Consider the following 18,136-nt stretch of genomic DNA (forward strand, 5'->3'; position numbering starts at 1 on the left):
CCCATCAATTCAAAAAGTAATAATATGTCAGTGTTGTATTTACAGTTTGTTTCCACTGCTGTGAAGTAGCCAAAATAAAATAAAATAAAATAAAAATCAGTTATCTCAAGTGGAAGGAAAATTACACAGAAGTGATTTAGTATAGAAATGAGTTGGAAGGGTACTTGTGTGTCTGAGCATTTACAGTGTATCAGCAGGTTGCAGGGTTAGTGGGGGGGGTTGTGATATTGTTTAAGTGGACAGGTGAACACACACTTCTACAAGCACACTCGTAAACATAGGAGTGCATAGAAGAGGTTTCTGGGTAATAGCAGCTTGTAGATGCTTCCAGAAGACCCTTGTGCACACTTTCAAACTTCACATATTGTGCACATCTGTTGTCCTGTGCATCAAACACTATTGTACACTGGGGACCTTTATCTTGTTTTGTTTTTCCAGTTTATTTTATGTAACAGTGTTATTTTCTTGCAATAAAAATAGGTTTCCATCCCCAGATTCTTCTTCCTCTCTTGTGTATTCTGGGTTTGGTAAATGTGGCCCTGCCCCCTACTGCACACAGTAACATACCGTCCAAGTATGAAGATGGACATCTATGTGAATGATTGCACACACTGTCTGTTATTGTTTATAGAGTTACACGCACAAAAGCATGTTTCCAGGTTCAAAAGAGCATTGGTGGGATAAGTAAGAGCCCTATGCCAAAAAAGGAGTAAAAAAACAAAACAAAAACAGCCCCTACACTCAACCCACACACACACACACACACACACGCAAACACACACACACCTTGCTCCACCGCTCTGCTGGATAAAAAAGGGGAATAAAATAGAGTGACCCTGCCACTAGCAGCTCTCTTTTTTTCCCCCACTGCTCTCTTCTTCCTCCCCCTTGCCGTGTGAAATCAAATTTCCATGTGGCTCCCGTATCTGTTGCACAGCAAGGTGATTTATCAGGGATGCAAAGAGCATGCAGAAACAATCTTTATTACATCCATTTCCTGCTTGTCAGCCGGGATCATGTTGGCTGTTCATTAAAGGCACGGCGCAGGTGAGGAGAATGCATCCCGATGCCTTGATAGATTGTCTGCTCCCCTGTGGTGACAGCAGCTGGATGGATTGAACAGCGGGGGGTGAGGAGGGAGAGAAAAAAAGCGCTGACTCTGTCGCTCCCCCTGTCAGACACACTTTTACATAGCCGGCCAGTGTCATTTCTACCAAGCAGCCTCTCACACACACACACACACACACACAAGCAGACTTCTGACACTCTTTGGACTTAAGCCAAGAGCCTGCCTTAATGCACAAATACATAGACGCCATGAGCATACAAATTCAAGTATTTATATACTAATAGAGAGATATACATTGTAAAGATGAGGTTTATCTTATTACACAGTTACCAACCTTTTGTGTTGAAAAGCAGACTGAAATTAAGATATACAGTACTAAGATAAAATACACAAAATTAAATGCGAAAGACAAAGAACAGCACTTCCAAGAAGAGTTAAATACAGCATTGTGAAATATAAACAGGATAATTACAGCTGAGCTCTGTCATTGCAAAGATAAATATTTGTGTAATAACCAAAAATTATACACGGAGGTACTTTTGTGTTGCTTAGCGACCTACTTTGTTTGGCTACTTTTCAAGGACTTCGTAGCTTGGTGAAAGATAATTGCTCTTATTATTATTTTGCGCTAAGGAGTAGTTCAACGTCAGCATGCCCTGTGTGTCCAACGGCTTGTGGTTTTTATTGTTGTTGTTTTTTCAAATGCTCAACTATTTGAGAAATGATGGCTTATGTTGTTTATGTGCATCTGGGAAAACAGTGTGCACTCATATACTAAGTGATAGAGGAGACAAAGTATGTATTTGGTTTGTATATGGTCAAGTTAATACCACCAGGCTTGCAGATCACTGGTATACAACTTTTATCAAAGCCACTTTTTCTATAAAACATTTGGATCAAATATTTTAGCAGCAGTGGAACATTTATGCTGTTTTATAAAAAAATCAATAAGTTACACAACGGCAGATGTAGCAAAATCACTGTTTAATATGGTGAGTAGGTTTTATGAATGACTAACACTTTAGATACTGAAAGAATGGTGTTGTTGTGAAAGTCTTCAGATGACAGTTTCTGAGGTAAAGAGCTGCAACAATTGGTCGTCTGATATTATTCATATGATAGAGTCATCATTTTTCAAGCAAGAGTAACACACATTTGCCAGTTCTTGACTGTCAGATGTGAGGATGTGATGCTTTTCTCTCATGTACAGTATGATAGTAAAGTGAATATGTTTGGGTGTTGGACAGTTGGTTAATTAAAGAAGCAATTTGAATTTGTTACAGCCCTGGTACAGACCAAATATGACGACACCAAAGATAAAAAAAACAATTTACAGTAACACGGTAAAGTAAAAATCCATTATCTAAATTGACTTTTTTTTGGGGGGGGCTGACACACAACATGAGCAGACAGTAGCGTAAATGCTTTTCATACTGTACGGACACACTTCATTAAGTCAATCAGCTGGGGCTGTACACCAAAGCTCTGCCTCTTAGAGCAGCTACGTAAGCCTTCATAATCAGCCATAAAATGTTTTATCACACCTCCTACATCAACAGACAAATACGACAACATAAATAGAGCTCTGCATCTATACGGGGCTCGCATTATTCCTTCAGTGGGCTGCTTTAAGGGTGCAACTATAAAATCCCACCATCTTCAACTAACTCGTGACAGGAAAAGAAGAAACGGTGTAACGTCTCTGTCTGCTGCAGGGTGTAGTAAAGAGACACAGAGAGAAGATGGGATTGCTCAAATTGATGTCTCTTTTTTCCTCCATACATCCATCCCTTTTTTACTGCGCTACCAAGTCAGATTTTAGCCCTGTGTCTTTCTGTGCGTTGATGACATGTAATAACAAAGGTAAAAATGCCAGTCGATGTGAGAGTGCATTTTGTGCCATCAGGCTAGAAAGGATGGAGGTCAGTGTTGATAACAGGGTGACAGGGACACTGTTAGGGCTGTCGCAGCAGAAGAAGGGTGAGGGCTTGATGCCATTTCATCATTTAATCTATATCTTTAACCCACACGCTGGTCATAATCAGCAGAGAACAGGCTTTTTATGTTGATGTCCACTGCTGCGAGGGTTCTGGTTTTCTAGGGACGCGATGGAAGTCCGGTCCATTATGTGTAGCCATGACAGAAAGCTAATGCAAATATGAGAGAACAGTCTGACACAGTGGAGTCACAAGCAAACCCACACACTGGCACATAAATTGAAGGTGGCACAGTGAATGTGATTCAATGCTAGCAGAGGACCGGGCTCAGATGCCAATTACATTACATCTAAAACAGAGGGATTGAATTGAAGGATGGGGATAGAGGAGGAGGAGGTGGAGGTGGAGGTGGAGGCGCTTTCACTCAAAAAGAAAAATAATTTATTTCATTGTGATATTAAAATCAATAGGCATCGACTGAAAAGGTGGCTAAAGGTGAGCGTGTATATGATCCTTCAGCTGTGAGAGGCAGACTGTCCGAGAAAGGAAGAGCAAAGAAGAGATGGAGGGAATATTTAAAAAAAAAAAGAAAAAGAAAAAAGAGGGATAGGGAAGAAAAAGAAAATGAAGGGTGGCCAGGGGAAGAAGTCACCTCCTAGTTAACAAAGAGGGAACAGGGGGGGAAAAAAGAAGAAAAAAAATGAAGAGGAAAAAGACCAAGAAAATTAAAGAAAGAGAAAAAGAAAGAAACGGAGAGAGAGAAGGAGAAAGAGTGAGGGAGCTCTTGCCCGGTGGAATCAATACAGAGAGGTGGAGCAGAGTACAATAGCCTCAGAGGAGAGGAGATTCAGTGGTGCAAGTCTAATACTCTCTGTCTCATTCACACACACACACACACACACACACACACACACACACACACACACACACACACACACACACACACGCTCGCCCCCTCTCCGAATCCTTTTTGCTCTTGCTTTCTCCTGACATTTCCCTCTATATCCTTCCTCTATTTAATTTCTTTCTTTTTCTCCCTCGCATGCTTGCTCATTCTGCATCCACCCCTCGCCACCACCACCCACACATACACACACCCACACCCACACATATACACACACACGCTCTGTCTGTATGCAGAGGATGGAGAGGGTCTTCTGTCCACACCACAGCAGCAGCATCTTTCATTTCATTAAAAAAACAGAACACACATGCGTGCGTGGATAAAAACACACACACACACACACACACACACACACACACACAAATGGGTGATTTCTTAACAATAATGATACTTTGATAGGACATTTTCTCAAAGTCCACTTCAACTCACGTACTGCAAAGTCAGAGAAAAAAAAAAGTGTCACATGAACACTTTAGTACACACAAACAAAATAGCACACTCCAACACTACTCCAGCTCTATCAGCATTTGAGACTAGTGAGGCTTCAATTAGTTCTTGATGAATGAGCCCATAAGATGCCGCTCTCTCATTTCCCTTGTTGCCAGATATCCCAGCAATCAGAGAGAAATGAATTCTCATTGTGGCGTGACTGAGACGAAGATGACGGTGGTGCTGGTGGTGGAGGTGAGAGGGGGGGGCACTAACATAAATCATTCACCCCCCTCCACTGAGGGCCAGAGTTCAGCTTCATCACACCAAACCAGACAAGCTTTTTTTTTTTTTTTTTTTTAAATAGAACACACACTGCAGCCTGTTGGAACGATTTCCAAAATAAATGTATTTTCCACATATTATAGATGTTTGCTCCTGGTGTTATTGTATTAAACAGAGAAATGTAGTGTTCAAATGAAACTTGTAGCGAGTACAAACCCAGAGAGAAACTAAATAATCCAGCTATATAAATATGAACGTGAAATATGAAAACAATGTTCTTATTCTGGCTGCCACATTTGGATAATCAATCTATTTAATAACCAGAATGTGCTTGTGTAACTATTTAAAAAGATCCAATCAATCTGGAAATTAGAGTGAGTGTGTGTGTGTGTGTGTGTGTGTGTGTGTGTGTATTACAGAAAAGGACTCACCGTCATCAATGATGGTGACCACCACTCCATTACCAGTGATGTTGTTCCTCCAAACCGGCATCACGTTTAGGTCGAGCCCACTGGAGTTGTACTGGCCCTGTGCAAACTAAACACACACACACACACACACACACACACACACACACACACACACACACACACACACACACACACACACACACACACACACACACACACACACACACACACACACACACACAACTTGAAAATGACGACCACAATGAGAAATACACTGCTCAATCATTTCAAGATCTCTACTGTTGTGTTGGTGCAAAGCAGCGGTTACACTAACACAGGTTTTTGAATTGGCATCTTTTTGTACGTTTTCATAATAGAGTGTTTGGCATACATAGAAATATCAAGTTCTATGATTGAGAAAATGTAGGGTCAAAGAAAAGAAGGTGGTGAAAATATTCTAAATATAGTGTACACTATAGAGAGTTTTATAGGTGGGCCTTTTTAGTTTCTGTGCCAGTACTCCTGCTTGTTTCTCCAAACTGGGGGCATGCAAATGAGTACGTAATATAACACTATCACAAAATACAAACTATCCCTTTAATATACTATGTATGAATGGACACAGTTATTTGGTGGTGTGTTTGTATCTGAGTGTACCCAGACACAATATTCGTTTTTAGAGTGCCCACAGCGGGCTAAGAGAGTTCATGGACGAGTCACTGAGACAGATCTTTCATCCTCGTACCTCAAACCACAAATCCACCCACATAAACACACAAACACAGTACATACACACACAAAATGACACCAGCATGGCGAGGTAGAGGAGCTCCCAAGAGCCTGAGTGGCCCCATGGACTACATACATTCACTTGATCACAAAAACACCTTCATAAAAAGACACACACAAACACGTTGCACATACGACTTCAATGGTTCTAAACAATACACACACAAGCATATGCACACAAACTATACACTTATAAAACAACAAAACAGCTGCACACACACCGTAAAGGAAGTGAACAAACTGTCTTCCCAAAAATGTCAGCAGCCACCCCACATGCACACACACACACACACACACACAAATATGCACAACCAATTTGATATTCAAAGTGAGTGTTTCAAGAGGCTTCAACTTTTGTTGTTATCATGATGAAGAGAGAGAGAAAAAGAGGAAGAAAGAGCACAATGGGGGAAAAAATTGCTCAGTAGGGGGGTTTTGTGTGTGTGTGTGTGTCTGCGCATGTGTTTGTGTATGTGTGCTTTGGGGATTGCATCTGGGGAGCAGCACTGCTTTGTAGTGGGTGAGAATAAAGCAGATGAATGGAGGCTAGCAAGCTAATGTCCACCAGAGCACGAGCACCAGCCCTGAGGAGTATGCACACACACACACACACACACACACATACATATACACACACACACACACACACACACACACACACACACACACACACACACACACACACACACACACACACACACACACACACACACACACACACACACACCGTTACAGGGTACACTGACACACATATACGCAAAAAAAAAAAACACACTGTTGTGAACTTTGATATAAGCCCATAGAGAGGCATCTTGAATGCTGACTCACTTCACACACACAGTCATGAAGTGAAAGCTGACAACACAGGCTTAACACACACACACATGCACGCACACACACACACACGGAGACATGCACAGAATCATAAATATTCTCTGAAGCACTGGAACACAACCAATCCGCTTTCTAACACACACAAACACACACGAGCAAACACACAGACATACTGTACATCCGTACTGAGTTGTGAAAAAAGTTGCAACACTAGTGCAACACTAGCAGTAAACACACACATACACACAAACCATCTCTTTGCAGAAAACACACATGCAAACAGAAACGCACAGCCTCAGAAAACAACAAAACAATCTCTCCTGGTTCCCTGCTTTTATCTAAGCTGCCCCTCAGCTTAACACACACACACACACACACACACGAGTCATGTTTCCATCACTTCAGAGGACATTACATTCATTTCCTGGAGACTTATCCTACCCATAACCACCACATGCCTAACCCTAACCAATAGCCTGACCTTAACATTACTTGAACTTTAATCCAAGTCTTCACCCATAATGATTTATGTTAGAGAACGTGCCTTTTGTCCATATAAGGTGAATCCTCACAACATGAATGTGTAAACAGATTTATGTTCCCACAACATGAGGAATACATGGACCACACACACACACACGTCTGGTCCTGGCAGGCTACCAACCCTGAGCAGATTACTGACCCTCAATCAATATCCACGTCCACCAGAGGCTGATTAAACACAACAGAACGAGAGCAGGAAAAGAGAGGGAGAGAAAGAGAGGGAGAGAGAACAAGAGAGAAAGAGAATATGAGAGAGAACGAGTGAGAGAGAAAGAGCCAGACATGTTCTCAACTCTGGTGATGCTTTACATTTTTCTTAAATACAGTAATAATTGATGGTTTCATTTGATTTGTTCAGTTTATAGCTTAGTTAGTTATAGTAATATTATATATATGATCTATTTGATGTCTTTTCTTGCATCACACTCTTTGATAAACAATCCCATAACATTTCTAGCACTGACTGTTTGCCACACACACACACACACTTGCATAAAAAGTGGTGTTAGATTTTTCTTTCATTTCTGCTTCATACTGTCCTTATCTCCCCATCTCTGTCTGTACCACCCTCCGCCCACGTCTTGACTCTCACCCCCTCTGTCTTGCCCCAAGAACTGAGGTGTCAATCAATCTGTTGTCTGGCTGCTGTGGTGAATCTCAGACCCCGCCTTCCTTCCTCCCGGCTCTGTCAGATTACACCCTTGTGCGTCAGTCAAGAACAACCTCTGAGTCGATTGGCTGAGTCCAGCAGCCTTGCTAAATGTGTGTCTATCTATAGATGTGTGTGTATTTTGGTGCCAAATTCAGGATTCTTAGCATATAAGATATTTATTATAAATCTAGCTTCAAATTACACTGTAGACGATCACCTAGCAAAGAACTACTGAAGCTTGTGACCGTTTTGTATGGGTCAGAAACGGTCAATTTACCTAACAATTTAACTGCATGTGAAGACAATCATTTTATAAGTTCAGTTTACACGCTTTAAAAAAACACTCAGATGGCTTACATGCACAAAATACACAATGCAACACTCAACCATCAGCCAACTTTTGTAAAGATGGAACCTTGAGTGTTTGGCACTCTTATTAGTAGGTCTGGGTATACAACCCAAATGTGTTGGCGGCTTGTATTGAAAACTGTCAGTTACCAAGAGCTGGAATCAAATGTTTACAGTTGTGTAAGCAAACTCTTCTTTATTTATTTATTAATAACACCATTTCTAAATCACAGCTTTGAAGGTTTTAGACTGATTGTGTTTAAACACTTAAAATGTGTTAGTACTGTTAGTATTGTTTGATATCAATAGTGATATTCAGGTATACAGCCTGAACAATACTGGATTTCTGAGCTTGTAAACACATAAGTTTCATTTAGAAGCACTATTTCTAAATAAGATCAAACATACTGTACCTGTGGCACTACTGTGCTGTAATTTCCAACAGACAGTATGTGGCAATACATATATATCTGCCATAATAATCAGCTGATATACCTCTGCCTGGCCAATTTACTGGTCTAGCTCTTATTTTCCCAAACCAAGCAACCGAAACAGTATTATTTTGATATCAGTGGAAAAAATAACATATATCAGCTGTAATATTGAGTGCTTCAAATGAGGCCCTACTTAGCCATTTTATCATACACACATATAAGCCATCTAGCCATTTACTTTCACAAATATATTTAATATGAAGACAGGTATTGCTAGAAGGATGTACCACTTGGAAAATTGCTAGAAATCACTCAGAAATGACAAAAGAGTGGAACATCTACCAAGGTGCTGAAAATTGCTGATGTGTGCATCAAGTTGCAACTGATTATTTTCCAGAATAAAAGGCAGTAAAAGCAGATACTGAATATTCTGGATTGAAGTTGATGTTTTGTGCTATTATTCTACTGTAAAAAGTTTGACATTTCCACACCCAGACATATTGGCATTGTATTCCACTTGGTCTTCACACACACATACACTCACTCAGACACACACACATACTGGTCAAACCATGTCAAGACTCTGCTGAAAGGATGAGCCCGTCTTGTTGTTGTATCACAGTTGTGTGTCAGTGTTGCTCCGAGCCTCATCAATCCCAGACATCTGTCTCAGTTCACCATGGACAACCCCCCTTACCTCCCCTCTCCTCTCCTCTCCCTCTCTCCATTATCTCCCTTCTTCCCTCCCTCCTCTGTCTCTTTCTCCAGTCACACATGAAAACCTGCCTGACTTATGCCTGTCAGAGGAACATCCTTCACCATGCAGACAAGAGCTGAGAGGAGAGAGAGGAGACTTCCACATAAGCCTGATGAACACACACAAAAACACACACACTATTACACCCACCAGTTCCCACTGCATGGGCCAGAGCGGGTCATTGAAGGTGAGGGACTGGTCACTCTTATTCTCCTCAGGCTGCCTGTCAGTTCCAGACTCTCTCCTCTGGGAACCTGGAAGCACACAGATTCATCATATGTGTATGTGTGTGTACATGTGTGTTTTCTTTTTCCTCATGTGTTGAACTCTGACATCAGGAAGTCCCTGGTCTCCAACCAATGGTGAAAGGCCTCCCAGATTCCCCTTCTCTCCAGTGAGGTGGAATACTGCCGGCAGATTACCATGTCATTAGCATATCATTAGCATCTCATTACTGCGGCACAGCTTGGCTCGCTGTCTGTGGTGCTATCAGCTCATCAAGGCCTCCACCTTTCTCTGTATACACTACATGTTACACTTACTGCCTCGCGTTCTCTCTCACTTTCTTCACATTTTTCACCCCTGCAACAGCGCTCTATCTCACTGTCAGTTTTTTTCCCCTTCTCACATTTGATTAGATATGATTCAGTTTGTGTCATTATATACTGTATTTATTGCTAAATTAAGTAGTATCACCGGTTGTTAATGGAGAGCCCTTTTTATGAACTGACTCTAATAAAACATTCCACACAAACGTACATAATTCATTTTAAGAATTAGTATTAATTAGTGTTGAAATGTTACGTGTATTGGTCCTGAACCATTCCATTTGGCACGCAACTTTCTGCGGTTCGCTATTCCCTGTGAACCAAATAATTACTGACGCATTAGGCTAATGCAGTTAGGTAATTAGGTAAATGTGTAAAACATAAATACTAAAATTAGCCCCTTGGATGTATAACTTATATACAGAGTGATGTCAGTATGATACCAGACTGGGAAGTCTCTTATCTCATTTAAAAGGATCTCATTTATTGTTTGGGAGAACTATGGTTTCCAGTAAGTTACCACGACACTCAACAAACAGATATAGAGTAGACAAAAAACTGTGTGCCAACAGTGTTCAATCAAACTTGGGTATGTCTATGGAAACACAATGGGATCAAACACGCTACACCACTTGCAACATTGGTTTTGTCAATACTGAGTATGTTACATTGCTTGGAGCTATAATGTAAAGGTCTTCACTGGCCCAAAATGTTGAAAGCAAGCTGAAACAGACCCAAGAGTCACCTACCCAAACCCAAAGTGCATTACAAAACGTTTTAAAAGAGAGACATGAACCGGAAAGGGAGATGAGCACACTTGTGATCTGAAGGAGAGTAGACCAAATGTAGGTCATCCTGAAGAGACCCTCATCGTGAGGGAAAACTCAAATGTTGACAGCAATCAAACAGTTAATAATGACAGCAAAAGACAGAAATGAATAGTTACAACCAAATTAGTATTTACATTTTAGGAGGCAATTAGCTTAGCTTATAATAAAGACTGGAAATAGTGGAAGGCTATGGCCAAAGGTAAAAAATTAAAAAAAGAAAAAAAAAAGAAAAACTGAAAACCTGCACATGGAACACATTGTTTGCATATTTGGCAAACAAGATACAATCTGTTAATGAATGAGCTCATTAATATGGTGGAGCATTACTGACATTAACATTTGTTTATTTCTTCTTACTGGCGATACACCAGTGTCTGTAGGAATTATGACGAAAAAGCAACCGTTCAATATTTACATTTAAAAATCATCCCCTTCTTCTGGCTGCTCCCATTGGGGGTCGCCACAGCAATAAATGAGATCCTTTTTATATGAGATGAGAGATTTCACGGTCTGTCTCTATCGCTTCCTGTCCTCTGCATCTTCCTCTGTTGCTCCAACCACCTGTATGTCCCTCACCCTATCCATAAATCTGCTCTTCGGCCTTCTTTTCCTCTTGCCTGGCATTCCCATCCTCAGCATCCTTCTTCCAATATAACCAGAATTTCTCCTCCACACATCCAAACTGCCTTAGACATCTCTCGCTTTGAATCCAAACCGTCAAACCAAATCTGTCCCTCCAATATACTCATTCCTAATCCCATCCATCCTTGTTACAATAATGGTAGAATCTTTAAGTCAGCCACCTCCAGCTCTGCCTCTTATGTTTCCATCAGTGTCACATCATGTCCAAACTATAAAACATAGTTGGTCTTACTACCCTTTTGTAAATCTTTTCTTTTCACTCTAGCTGGTACTCCTCTGTCACAGATCACTTCTTATACTCTTCTCCTCCAAATCCACTCTGCTTACATTTCGTCTTCACCTCTCCTCTGCACTCCTCATTACTTTGAACAGTTGACCAAGTATTTATACTACTACAACTTCACCACCTCTGCTTTCTCACCATTCCGCCGTCCTCGCTACCATTCACTCCCAATATGTCTCGTTTTTTGACTTTCATTCCTCCTCTCTCCAGTGCATACCTCCACCTCTCCAGGCTCTCTTCAACCTGCCCCCTAATCTCACTACAGATCACAATGTCATCTGTGAACATCATAGTCTGCGGAGACTCCTGCCTGATCTTGTCCGTCAACCTGTCCATCACTATTGCAAACAAGAAAGGGCTCAGAGCTGATCCTTGATGTAATCCCACGTCCACCTTGAACCGATTCGTCTCTCCAACAGCATACCACACTGCTGTCACACTGCCCTCATACATATCTTGCACAACTCTTTCATACTTCTCTGCCACTCTTGACTCCCTCATACAATATCACTCCTCTGTCAGCACCCCGCTTTCTCTAAATCCACAAAGACACAATGCAACTCCTTCTGACCTTCTCTATACTCCAACTTCCCCAAGCCGACATATTCATAGAGCTCTTTCCTGGCATGTAACCATACTGCTGCTCATTAATCATCACCTCTCCTCTTAACCTAGCTTGCACTGCTCTGTCCTATAACGTCATGTTGTAGCTGATCAACTTTATACCTCCCTAGTTACTACAGCTCTGCACATGACCCTTATTCTTGAAAATTGGTACCAATATACTTCTCCATTTGTGTATACGTTCCATTTCACTTTCTGAGATTGTGTTAAACAATCTAGTCAAGAACTGCCATCTTTCCTAATCTCTCCATGCTGCCAATGGTATGTCATCTAGACCAACTGCTTTTCTACTCTTCACCCTCTTCATAGCTGCCTTCACTTTATCCTTGCTAGTCCACCACACTTTCTGATTCCCCACATCATCCAACCTTATCTCTCTCTCTCTCTTATTTTCTTCATTCATCAGCCCCTCATAGTATTCTTCCCATCTTCTCAACACATTCTCCTCACTAGTCGGCATATTTCCATCCCCTCACATAAAACTTAGCATATGTGTTTTCCTTAGCCTTTGCCATCTCTCTCGCTTTGCCTTATGTTGCATCTTCTTGTACCCGTGTCTACTTACTTCATCTCTCTGGCTATCCCACTTCTTCTTTCCTGTACCTCCTCATTCCACCACCAAGTTTCCTTTCTTCTTCAACAACCACCATTTGGTCCTTGGCTCTACCCATCACTCTCTTCCTCTTCTTGGTCTCCAAAACCATCTTGAAGACCACCATCTGATGCTGCCTAGCTACGTTCTCATCACCACTACCAAACTTCCTCCGCTCTGTGAGCCTTCTTCTTCTTGAAATACATATTCACCACAGCCATTTCCATCCTTTTCAAAAAATCTACCACCATCTGTCATTCCACATTCCTTTCCTTGACACCATATTTATCCATCAACTCCTCATTACCTCTGTTCCCTTCACCAAGATGCCCACTGAGGTCCGCTCCAATCACCACTCTCTCCTTCCTGGGTACACTCTTCACCACTTCATCCAATTTACTCCAGACTTTAACTTTCGCTTCCATCTCACACCCAAATTGTGGGGCTTATGTGCTGACATTAATCACCACACCTTCAACGTCCAGCTTCATACCCATCAGTCTGTCCAACACTCTTCACCTCCAACAAACTCTTGACATACTCTTCCTTCAGGATTATCCCTAACCTATTTCTCCTCGTATTCACACTATGGTAGAGTGGTTTGAACCCACCTGCGAGGTTCCTGGCCCTTACTCCCCTTCCACACACAGTATGCATACCTTCCTTCTCCCCATCATATAAGCCAGTACTACACCTGTTCATGGTACTGACATTCAGACATCCAATTCTCACAATAACACTCCTGAAGCAACTCTCCCCATTTATCCGGCACTAAGAATGCACTGGCAGTTGGCTGGTTGTTTATTTCAAGATAAATGCTAAAATGTTATTATATTCTGCATTTGTTTTCCCTAAAAAATGTTCCAAACTGTACATTTTGTCTACTATTAAACCTATCATACTAATAGTGGTATGACTCAATGTATCCTCTGTTTTAATAGAGTTTTGTGTCCCAAAATGAAGCTTTTTCACACTGCCAAAAAACTGTGTTTGGCATGAAAATGGTCATATTTGAGATATTTAATACTGGCACACAGTATTGAATATTGGCAGCTTCTATCCAAAATGCTTGTAAGAAGCATTTGATATCAAGAGTTCATATCAAATGTTCTCTCTCTCTCTCTCCCTTTCTCTCATGTGAACTAACACACACACATAGAACTTAACCATAACCACCACTTTTTCCTAATTGGGGACATGGCTTTTGTCCCCAACTAGACAAGCTGTCCCCAATTAACTGGTCCTGAATCTGAAATTTGTCCCCAAATGTAGTCTGTGACAAACCAGACACACAGTATTATGCATGTCCAAACTTCTGACTGGTAATGCATGTCTGACTGAACACAAATGCATTATGTAAATATCAAACAAGCATAAAACAGCCACACTTGTATTGGTTCATGGTCATGTAGTTCAAAAATATGTTATATGTATGAGTTGTATGTAGATCAGCATCAAAGCGGTAATATAACTGAGATACATATATAATTAGGAATTTGTAACTAGTTTACTGTCCTTTTAGAAAGCCATTCTACATCTGTAGCAACAAATCCAACAAAACATTCCAAATAGAAAACATTACAAATGTACAAACCAGGTAATATTACAGGTGAATTGGTGGAAAGCTCCTCGGGTATTACTCTACGTACACTGTGCGTTTCTAACACTGCTAACTAATTTGTTATGTTACACTTGAGCTGTAAATATCCCACAGCTGTGAATACATGATAATTTATTCACTACAGCTTCATTTTTGTCACGTTTGTCTTTCTCACTTTTATTTTTCTCTGTAAATAATCACATCCTGAATGCATATTAAAATCCTCTATTGCCTGTTACTGTGTGGGCATAATCATGCATGCCACTACCTTAGTCGACCTACTTCTGGCTTTACCTCTATGTCATTTTAGAGCCAGAAGTGCCAACTTTAATCCAGCCTGTCCTTGCAAGAAAAATAACAGTACAGGTAAAAAATAATTCAGGCCATTCTTATTGTTTAGTTATTTTGATGCATACATCTGTTAAGGAGTCACTTAATATCAGGCCAAAAGCAGTGTTTAAGTAAAAATATAACAAAAGCTTTACTATGAAAGTTATATTTTATCATCTACCTTGCTCATATGATATAAATTAACACCAAAAGGAGCTTTAACCACAGCCAGAGTAAACCTCTACATCGTCACAGCAAAGTTAAATGCCTAGAAAACCAAATTTCTGATCAGATTCCTGTTATGAGTGATGGAGTCCTAAAGTAATGCAAACATTGTTTGTTTAGGTCCTGACTTTTTTGTATTTGTGTTATTGTCTGATATCTTCTTACTAGTTTGGGAGGGACTCAGTTGATAAAATGTGATGCCGCGTACTTCCGTGTACCAGACAGGTTTTTAGCAACATCTGAATAAAAAAATCTGCTGACAAGCAAACTAGTGTTTCACTCATTAAGTGATAACTAAGGGTGTTCCCCAAAATTTAACTTTTGGTTACTCATTCATTTAATTTAATCTAATTTAATTCAATTTAGAAATTTAAAACAAAGTTTTTGGGGCGTTAAACTCACAACACTGAAAAAAGAAGGGTTAGTGTGGAAAAAATAAATGAATAAAACTCACTGTGAAGGGTACTCTGGTCCAGTCTTATCACAGGGGCCCGTTTTTCTCTATAGTGACTGTGCTGCCTCTGTACCCAGAGAACCTGAAAATAACAGCACACAGTAGTAAGGAACCTTTAGGACATAGAACAACCTTTATACTTCAGCTAACAACTATTAGATATGTGTTCTTCTGTTTGTTGTCTTCTTTTTGCTATGATAAAAGCTCAAAACTTCTATTCATTTCACTTTGGTGTGGGAAGTGTCCCCACTTTGCCTCACCCAATAGATCCTTATGTATGAAAGCTTCAATAATCTTCAGCCATCTCTGAAGTCTTATTTTAGCTTTGTATGGCTTTTTGTCCAGGATTGTGGATTTATGCAGATAAAAGCAAAACAGTCAGATGGAAGGAACAAATGAAATATTTCAGTCTACTCCGGCTCAGTCTATAAAGTAGAGCAGAAATCCATAGCACAGAGAGAGTTGGGCATCTTTATAGAGGAGAGTAAAAGGTTACCTCTTCATTAGTTCAAAGAGTACTCGCTCGCTCTCTCCTTTGCTGTCCTATTGTCCTGGGTTAAAAGCAACGAAAACACCCCCGCCTCACCTACACCTCTGTCCTCCACAACACACATACACACACCCGATGTCTTTCATAGGCCGCTGCTTGCAGCTTTGATCTGATAAGAGGCTGGTCCTTGTGAAGGTGGGTGCAGTAAATCAAACAACAGATCACAGACACACACGCAAACACACACATATCAGTGTCAGGCCACTATTGTCCTCTTACACTTAAATCAGAGTGGAAGAGGTTGAAAATAAATACTATTAAGAGGCGGCTGCAGTCTTTAATGTCCTAAAAGCCTGCTTGCTTTATTCCCCCTTCATGTTCTTCAATTAGACTCAATTAACAAGAGCTGGTCTAAACTACCCAAGATGATGGGTTTGGGGTAGGGGCTGGGGAAGCTGTTGGAGAACACTATATTGTATTAAATACAGAAGATCTCACACAGGAAATTGATATAATGTATGTACAGGTCAGCAAATGTAATCAGTTGTTGATCATGAAAACAAAAATGTAAATCTAGAATTTCTATACTGTCTATCATTACTGTATGAATACATAATGATTATTTATACAGTTAAATAATTACAAATCTGCACATACTATATATATATATATATATATATATATATATATATGTATATATATATACATATATATATATATATAGTATAGTCACACAATCACAGCTATATAGATAAAGAGACCAGGACAGTCTGTCAGTGACAGCAACTCTGGTGGAGCCCAGTTCCTACCACTCAAAGGCTTTTGATGTGAAGCAGCTACAAAAAAAATGCTGAAGTCGAGGAACTTGACAACTATGTCATTGTCCCATAAAACATGCTCTAAATCAAGATACCTAATATTTTTTGCTAATCTGAATCATAGCACAGATAATGAAGACACAGAGAGACAGAGATGCAATATACTAGTGCTTATCATACATTTCATGTAGTTTAACAAGGTAAAATAACTGGGGTGTTTCTGTCCACACAAAAATGATTGCCCTTTACAAATTGATTCCTGATTCTTAGCCAATTTTTTTAATGAGGGAGTTTGAAGTGCTTCAGTTTTACTGATTTATCCATAAAAATGCACCTTTGTAGTTACCTTTAGCTATATATTCAGTAGTGCTCTTCCAGAAATGTATGCCAGTACATCCCATCAATATCACAAGCTGTGAGGGAAACACTGCCTATATACACACACGCCACAGAAACATCAAATAAATAATTTGTTATACCTTATACAGTTCACAGTGAAACATATCATACAGTACATACACATACAAACGCAAAAAAACCCCACCTTTTATATTGTATTTGTATAGGTTTCTCATCTATAAAAGATAAAACAGACATGAACACCACACACACACATACACAGATAACAGTGATGTGACTGAATGTGTGCGCACACCCCAACTACCTTGTAAAAATCCCTCCAGCCTCTCCTCTGGAGGAGCAACCAGGACAAGGTGATCAATACACATGATAGGGAGCTAATCGCTCTCTGTCAAACCAGACCCTGCCAGCTACTAATGGCACACACTCACTGGGGAATGTGTGTGTGTGTCTGTGTAGGCGTGGGCCTTAATGGCAGATTGAGACTCTTTAGGGAGTGTTGCTCAAGGTTAGACTCAGGGGATGAGGGGCAATTGACCACACTGTCTATGACACTGACCCCTCCACTGTCAGCGCATTCATCATCCAGCTGTAACATAAACGCAGCACACACACACACACACATATACACAAGCACATATAAAAAGCGCACAGTGCACACAATGTAAAAGGAAATCATGTGTAAATGCTTTGAAAAATGACATCACCAAACAGAAAAGTTTCTTTTAATGGCTGCCCAACATATGTTGCAATACAAAGAAAGATGGTGCAACTTCAGCATCAAATACCAAAAAGAAGCTGACATTCCTCTCTTCAAAAGTAAGGCTTGTTAAACGAGAAGAGAGAAAGAAACAGATACAGAGAGAGCACGGTTTTAAATCAGTGCTAAAAGACTCGCAGAACTATAAAAAATAAACTTGTTTGTAAAACCGCTTTCGAATAGTGAGAA

General features: G+C 40.4%; 1 protein-coding gene across 1 annotated transcript in view; it reads right to left on the reverse strand.

Annotated features, from left to right (window-relative positions):
- The window catches only part of LOC128366865 (furin-like protease kpc-1), a 162,238-nt gene that overhangs the window by 114,114 nt on the left and 29,988 nt on the right, over positions 1 to 18,136 (reverse strand). The window contains 4 exon segments of the mRNA XM_053327632.1: positions 5,056 to 5,161; positions 9,542 to 9,610; positions 9,687 to 9,798; positions 15,516 to 15,601. Of these exon segments, the coding sequence (XP_053183607.1) occupies positions 5,056 to 5,161; positions 9,542 to 9,610; positions 9,687 to 9,798; positions 15,516 to 15,601 (373 nt within the window).

The sequence above is a fragment of the Scomber japonicus genome, chromosome 10 (assembly GCF_027409825.1).
Source record: "Scomber japonicus isolate fScoJap1 chromosome 10, fScoJap1.pri, whole genome shotgun sequence".
Classification (NCBI taxonomy): Eukaryota; Metazoa; Chordata; class Actinopteri; order Scombriformes; family Scombridae; genus Scomber; species Scomber japonicus.